General features: G+C 35.3%; 1 protein-coding gene across 1 annotated transcript in view; it reads right to left on the bottom strand.

The window, feature by feature from the left end:
* Nucleotides 1-5,952: 5,952 nt before the first annotated feature.
* The window catches only part of LOC135195982 (kelch-like protein 18), an 88,081-nt gene continuing 85,660 nt past the window's right edge, over nt 5,953-8,373 (bottom strand). Inside the window, exon 7 of the mRNA XM_064222486.1 lies at nt 5,953-8,107. Coding sequence (XP_064078556.1) covers nt 7,897-8,107 — 211 coding nt within the window. The 3' untranslated portion in view covers nt 5,953-7,896. The remainder of the gene's footprint in view (nt 8,108-8,373) is intronic.

Genomic DNA, 8,373 nt, shown 5'->3' with positions numbered 1-8,373 from the left:
TAAAGTAAATGCAGAGGAATAATTATGTACTTTAGTTAAAAACCTCAACTGAGTGTGAGTGTGTGTGTGTATGTGTGTGTGTGTGTGTGCAAAAGACGCAACATATTATCTATGCATAATGTATGGATTATATTCATATTAAATTTGCATATACTCAAATAATGAACTATAAGAAAAAATGTATGATACAACAAGGCTATAAAGATTACAGGCAGTCCACGAATCACGATGTTCCGAGGTTGCAATGCTTTTCAATTATATTCATCAGAAATTATTTCCAGGGTTATGACGCTTACAATGTCAATCTGACGGAAGAAATGTGACTCCAAAAATGCAAAATAATCAATATTTGAAGGTTTTTTTTGGTGAAAATGCAGTTTACATAGTTTGTAATACACCTAAAGCATTAAAAGTAAGGTTTTCTAAGGATTTTTGATGGTTTTCCGGCTTACGGCACATCTCAAGAACGGAACCTCCGTCGTAAGCTGGGGACTGTCTGTACCTTCTATCAACGAGTGTTGAACACATGAATCTCTTTTCATATAGAGACAATGTTAAAGGTATGTGCCTTGAAACAAGGGGGAAGGGTTGCTAACAGTGATCCAGTGAGAAAATTTCTGCCATACCCAGAGCTAATAATTTAAATATCCTTACCTAAATATCCAACACCACTAGGACATTAAGTAATTTCTTTGAAATTTTCATAGTATTAGCTTACTTCACCTGCTTATGATAATAATTTATTTTTTATTCATGTCTAACACAGGCACTCCCCGGTTATCGAGGGACTCGATTAATGGTGATCCGGTTTTATGGCGCTTGTCTAGCACCATAAAATCGGCGATTTATGGCGCCGTTAGGCGTTGACAATACAGTTATGGTGCCATAACATACCTATCAGAGGCGCCATTAACTAGTTATTGATGTCATTAACTGGATATTGGCACCATAAATTGCCAAATTTCAGTTCATGGTGGTTTTTGCTTATGCCTGTATAATGAACTTGGAACTAAATACTACTCAGAACATCCAGTGGGCATTTTTAAATGTAATTAAACTCCAATAAGTTTTAAATAACATATAGTGAAAGCATATTTACATCTCAGAAAATCATTCATCCATATCAACTCTTTTGTAAAATTATAAGCTGGTAAACAAGGCAATATAGTGTTGAATTCAACTTCATAATGCTTTATGCTCAAAAGATTGCACATCCCTCAACTTTACCTTAGGACTATTATTCCTACTTATTTTACCCAAACAAAGCCTTTGCATTACTGAGAACTAATTTAGTGCTTCTTCCAACTTGGCTATGGATCACTTCCATCATAACATAGGTGTTAAAGGCCATGTAAATCTCATTCAAAGGTTCTTTAAGTGACTGGCGACAGGAAATTCTTTTTAAGGTTTTAATTGAACAAGGGCCAATCTTATCTCAGATTCCACAGTTAGCATCCTGGATCTTTGTCATATTTCATCTTTATTAATGACACTAGTATTGGTCTATGAAGTAAGGCAGTACAGTTTGAAGATATCACCTTTTCCCAAAGGAGAACTGAAGTGGCTACTACCCTTAAAATATTTGATGATATTCAGTGTTACCTTTGACTTTGAGCCTTCTATTCTACAGTATGTAATACTACCTAAAAGCTACATGTCAGAATTCTATGATGGTAGCATCAATGCCACAAATTGCCCTTCAGATCTTTTGTTCTACTGTTATCTAGGGATTTATCATGTAAAGGATTATGACATTGTTAAACTACCTTTATCTTTAATTGCTCTGTCTTTATTTTTTATGACAGTATTGTTGACTAAGTCATATTTTTGTTAAGTCAGCCATACTGATTTCTTTTACTCACTTTCTTTTCTACTTTCTATTCTGGGGAAGCTTGTTTTACAAGTTAATGGCTTTATAGGCTTGTTCTATATGAATAAGCACACACTGAAAAATAACAGGTGCATAGAGCCTGGTTTCACAGGGGTGGTGGTGGTTTAATTGATATAATGCTAAAAAAATAAATGTGGGGTTGGAATCTTGAATGTGATCATTCTATGTAAAGGCAAAATATACCTATCCTTGGTAAACTAGTTTTTAAAATATCCAAAAAATCAATAAGCATGAGGACCTAAATTTGTGACCATGATGTGATGTACAAAATCCCAGAGGCTTCATGTTCATTGGTATAGTATGTTTCCAAAGTAAGTTGCTCTGATAAATAGAGTTACTATTTATTATTACTATCAAGGATTAGTTTATCCAGAGCTCCGAGCCTAATAAAGGCTCTTCTCATGCTGATTAGGTAAATACAGTGAGTACTAAAGATGTCTGGGTACCAGAAGCCTCTGCTAATACTGAGCAATCCACTGACCACTCTCTTCATTAAATGTCTCTAATTCAGACATGGATTTCTCCCACAGTCTAATAAAAAAATATTTTCTTCTAAATCTCCAAACATGCAAGGAACAAACCAGACAAAAATACATAACCTCATCAGGGGTAACAAAATAATTCTCATAACTTAACTAAATGTGTAGAGTATTGGCAGACCAACCAATAAGTCTGCACCAAAAATTTAGTTTTTAGGTAATTAACCTTATAATTTAAAGAGATAAGAGTGTAGACCAACTTTTTAACAATACCAAAAAGTCTCCATGGGGGATGATGATTAAATATAACAGTAAAAGCAAACTGCAAAATTGAAAATTCCAGCAAAACCTAACCAACTGTACTTATAAGAAGTCATCATAACCCAAAAAATAAAAAATGGGATAATTGAAAAGTTATACGGCTACCTTTTTGTCTAAGGAAGCATCTGATAGCTTTTTGGTGTACCAAACATATCGTTTTAAAACTTTCCATGTAATTTCTTATGACAATTACTTGCAAGATATCCCAACATGTTAGTTTATATCTTTTGCCATTTTCATATTTATACCATCTATCAACCTGCAGTTTACAAAGTTGAGCAATAATGAAATAAAAGTGGAAAAAAACCATGGAAAGGGTGCACAAAAACAAGAGTAACAAATGAGTTGTTGGTTATCCTGTACTAAAACAGCTGAAAACATTTTGGGGGGTGATATGGCGAGATCATATTTTTTTCCCAATCTTGCAGACATCTGAACCCTAATCTCAGGAAGATTTCTGAGGTAGCTTATTTACATGGGGGGGGGGGGGGGGGGGTGCCCTGATGATTTGCTGTGGTCATTGTGGATCATTCCCTAAGCCTTCTTTCTTAGAACTAACCAGCAATATTTTAATTTAACTTTCATCATCTGTTTCTTACATCCCTAATTAATTATTGTACCATCACAGCCAACGAAGCCTAGGTCTTGTAACCCAGAAATAAATGCCAACTTGTAAAACTAAGCACTCTCTTCTTGGTATCTCTTACAGTATAATGTTTTCAAAAATTGTCAGGGAATACAGATTTCCTCCAATCATCTACGATCCGCAAAAAATGCCCAGATAAATATTTTCTATTTAAGCATAAAATGCACTGAAAACAAAGAATAAAGTAGCCTCAAAGATACCTAAAAAGTTCCAAAGGCATTACCACTGATACAGCACCAATTAATTAACAGTAAATTTACATCCCCTGACAATTACCGTTCCTTGATGTCATGCACTCCCAAATGGCTTTGGATCATGAAATTCAATCTAAGCACTCGCTGAATTTTGGTGACAAAACATACTGCCTTGTTATTTTTACAGCTGTGTCACACAGGTCTTATTGTAACTACTGGTATCAAGAACTTACAGAATTCTTCCACTCTTGCTGTTTAGTTCACTTGATTAAGTTACTCAATAGAGACAAACCAATTTTTCATGAAGCGACCTATTTCCAATTTATTTATGCTTTAAAGCTAAAGAAACGGACAAAGGTAAAAAGAGACCTTCCTTGGCTGATAAAGAAAAGTTACACCTGTTCCCAAAGTCACTAAGAGAGACCGACAATAGTATGAACGGGTTCAACTTAATTTAACAAATATGTTAACTTTTACACAATTAGTCACATCACTTTTCAGTCATGATACCTTGGCAATAAGGCTTAAGTAACACAGACTAACAATACTAGTTAAAAAAAATTCTCCACTACAAAACCCCTTTACCTAATCAGAAAAATGTCAAAAACTTAAACATTAAAGAGTATTAATATCACAGAAATTCATTCTCATGTAGAACCTAAACATACATCTTTTTGAGAAATCTATAAGCTGCTTTACAATTACATTGTACTTTTGCTTAAATACATCATCTTTCTGAAGTTGAATAATACACACGCTGACATCACCCTTGGACTGTTGCTTAAAAAATAATCTAACCGGGTTAATTATGGTAGTAAACAGTCCATGGCAACTTGGTTAAGGGAGACTCCATCAGAAAAAATTTTGGTGTAAAGTACTATAGTCAACATAATGGAATGGGAGGTAAATTCACCTCAGCAACAAAGCCTATCAATACAGTAGTACCTCAGACTTCGAACTTAATCCGTTCCAGGAGGCTGTTCGAGATACGATTTGTTCGAAATATGAAATAAAGGGAATCAGGATAATTCGTCCCAGCCAACCCAAAAAGTCCCCCTTTTCACTTTCTTTCTAATGTTAATGTGTTCAAAAGTTAAATTAAGAGTGTAAAGTAATAAAATAGTACATTATATGAAGTAAAATTTTTGTTTTCATGTATGATTTACAAACTGTTTGGTGAAAATGGCGCACAGCCAACTGGGGAATGGAGGGAGGAGAGACCGGAAGCCTTTGAGGAAACCGAAATGGTCGCAGTAGGCAATGGTTGAAGACAAAAATACCCAAATTTGTGAACTAATTTGTATTTTTCATAACTAACAAACCTGAGGTCCTTAAAAACAACATTAGGATTTACTAGCGCCAAGCTGGAAACCGGTAGAATTAAAAATTACACTTGTGAGATCCAGGGACTAATGGCATCTATACCAGGTCACGGGGCATGTATACCCAGAATGCCCACGGCTACCTGTGACCCATCAGGTTATATTTCTAACCCAGTTTAGACTGCTAGAGGGGTGGTTCGAGGTGGGCCTTTAACTGTAAGACCTCAGTTTGTTAGTTTATGAAAAATACAAATTAGTTACAAAAATTGGTATTGTTCATACACGAAACAAACCTTCGGTCTTAAACATTAGGATAGACTTACTATTGGAGGGAGGTAAGTCTCTACAACTGACTGGAAGTTTGCCACCTTATCCATTTCCGAATATATAGGGAAATTCTAGAGAATGGACAATGAACCTAGGACCAAAGATATAAGCGGATCTATTGGTTTCCTCCCACTGGGTGTAGATACCATTCTACTGTTTACTCTTGTCCCTTGCGACTGGATCGACCTTCACCCCTCTTTCCTTATTATCCAGAGGGGTGTGTTGTTTACTGAAAAGTATATCATCAGCTAAGATAGCTTCACAGTATGGCTGACCATCTCACCTGCATCTAGTTCGTCCCAGCCAACCCAAAAAGTCCCCTTTTCACTTTCTTTCTAATGTTAATGTGTTCAAAAGTTAAATTAAGAGTGTAAAGTAATAAAATAGTACATTATATGAAGTAAAATTTTTGTTTTCATGTATGATTTACAAACTGTTTGGTGAAAATGGCGCACAGCCAACTGGGGAATGGACTATATCACTTGTTGGGCCGCCACCACTGGACCCAAGGAAAAGGTGTCCAAGGATCTATGGGCAACATCTTTCAAATAAAATGAGGTGAAAGTTGTTTGGCGCTTCCACACGCCAGCTTTCAGAATTTTATCCACAGACATGTTCTTCTTAAATGCTAGGGAAGCACTACACACCCGCCCTGATGTCATGGAGCTCTAGCTCCCACCTGGCTATCTGACCCTCTGTCTTCTGCAGTATAAGCATTTCTGATTGTCTCCCTTAGCCAAAATGATATTGTATTCTTGGACACTTCCTTCTTGTTTCAAATTTTACAAGGATAATCAAAGGAATCGATAGTCTGTGTGTCTGTTTGTCTGAGAGAGAGAGAGAGAGAGAGAGAGTAATCAGCGTGAATGATTGTTGAGGTGTTTACACTTGGATCTTCAGTGCATGAAAGAGATTAATTATGTCACAGTACATCAACTTACTGTTGGCAAATGGCAGAATTTAAAATAAACATAAAGAGTTTGCTGAAATAAGTAATAAGTAAAGAATGCAAGGAAAGGAAAGTGATTAAATAACTTTTCACAAGGAAGCCGTTTAAACAAACAATCAAAGGCACGCAGAAGCTGAATGCGGAACCAGTGTGTCAATTATGGAGCAGAGATACTTTTATAGTGGAAAAAAATCATAAAAAGCAATTGTCACTAGACAGGTATTTTACTGTAACAAAAAGAAGTGATTTGGGCTTATTGACAGTAAGGAAAAGAAACGGGTTAATACTAATCATCCCAGTTCAGCTGGTAAGTCAGTAGGAAGCAGACCTCCTTCTTCCATCTCTTCTCTCCATCGTCTCACTCAGTGCACCGAACACCAGTTCAAGTAGATTTTTTTTTATTCTTTTACTATATTCTATTTGATTGTTTTCATGTTTAATCATTATGTAAAATTTATTAAGAAATAAAATTTTTTTTTTATGTGAATTGGTACTCTTTTTCCGTACATATTATAATGCAGATATTACTGTCTCTTCTCTCCTCAACAATATCACAACACATGATAATTTAAAATCATTAATTCATTATTCCTCAAAAATATAAATGCTCCCTCCCTCCATCTCAATTCGGCTTTGCATCACCACAATGACGCACGATTTTTTAAAATCGTTTATGCTAAATTCAACTGTGAAAAGCTTTGTTCTTCCATTTACTGTTTTGTTGAATATGATTAAACTATACCGTCTCACTCGGTGCACTGAACTCTGGCTCAATTAAGACTTATTTTGTTGTTTCTGTATTTCATTTGATTGTTTTCATATTTTAGCATTATGTTAAATTTATTGAGACATTCCCTTTTCTATGTGAATTGCTATTGCTTTTACATACATATAGTAATATTTTAACTGTCTCTTCTCTCCTCAACATATAAAAGCTCTCTTGCTCAGTCTCAAGTCAGCTGTGCGTGACATCACAGTGGTATCATACAATTTTGTACATCTTTCATACTAAATTTTATATTGAAATGCTGTATTTTTATTTTTGTCGATTATGGTTATATATTGAAATGCCGTATTTTTATTTTTGTCAAATTTGGTTATTAAACTATATATTGTAATTGAAAAAACATGTTAATAGTTTTACTTGTAGGATGCAATAGGCTGTCGAATACAAGTATAAACAAGATAATTGGTCAGTTTGAAGTACGAGCATTTGTTCGACAAACAATACAAAATTTTCTTTAAAATTTTGTTTAAAAAAAGGAATGTTCAACAAAAGAAACGTTCGACAAACGAGGTACCACTGTATTACAATTCTACACACAGGCAGTCCCCAGTTATATCAGCAGACTCGGTTAATGGCGATCTGGTTTTAAGGCTCTAGTCTAGCGCCATTAAATCGGTGAATGATGGCACCATAACACAGCAAGTCCGGTTATTGGCTCCATAACATACCTAAGAGATGCGCCATTAACTGGATATCAGAGCCATAAGTGCCATAAATTACCAAGTTTTGGTTAATGGCGGTTTTCGCTTATCAGCACCCTGCCGAGAACGGAACCCCCACCGATAACCGGGGACTGCCTGTATTGTGAATGCAGTTTAAATGCAATTAAAATGCTATACAGACTAAATATGTTTAGAAATACGAACAACATTTTAATATTTAGGTATACATTTTTTTCTACAAAACAATGAGCTTTTCTGATAAATCAAAAAAATAAAGTACATAAACACTTACACAGTAAGCAGCTATAAGCAAAAGATTCACGGAAGCGGAATGACACCAACTCCAACACCACCTTCATGAGCACACATAGAGGTGATGAATTCCCACTGATCAAGATCTGGATTATAAACTTCAACAGTAGACAAGTTTGACACTCCATCATAACCTCCAATAGCGTACAGACGACCCATATTAGCTACTAGTGCAACTCGGCTGCGTGTCACATTCATGGGAGCAATAAATGACCACCTGCAAAATACCAGTCATCATTAAACATCAACTAACTAAACAAAAATATAAAATTAACTGTAGCCTTCTGTCCTCAGGTATTGATTATTTAAAAGATCAAGGAATACACCAAGCCTTAAAGAGTTTACTAGACCCCAATTTTTCTTGACTGTTTTTGTCCCTTCAATCTACCATGATTATTTCCCACCTATTTTTAAATTGATATATACAAGTTCCACTATGTATATAATATCAGCAATGAACTGCAGAAATGGCTAAAGATTCTT

Source organism: Macrobrachium nipponense, chromosome 23 (assembly GCF_015104395.2).
Source record: "Macrobrachium nipponense isolate FS-2020 chromosome 23, ASM1510439v2, whole genome shotgun sequence".
In the NCBI taxonomy this organism is placed as follows: domain Eukaryota; kingdom Metazoa; phylum Arthropoda; class Malacostraca; order Decapoda; family Palaemonidae; genus Macrobrachium; species Macrobrachium nipponense.
The sequence above is the reverse complement of the archived record's forward strand: the minus strand, read 5'-3'. Positions and strand labels throughout refer to the sequence as shown.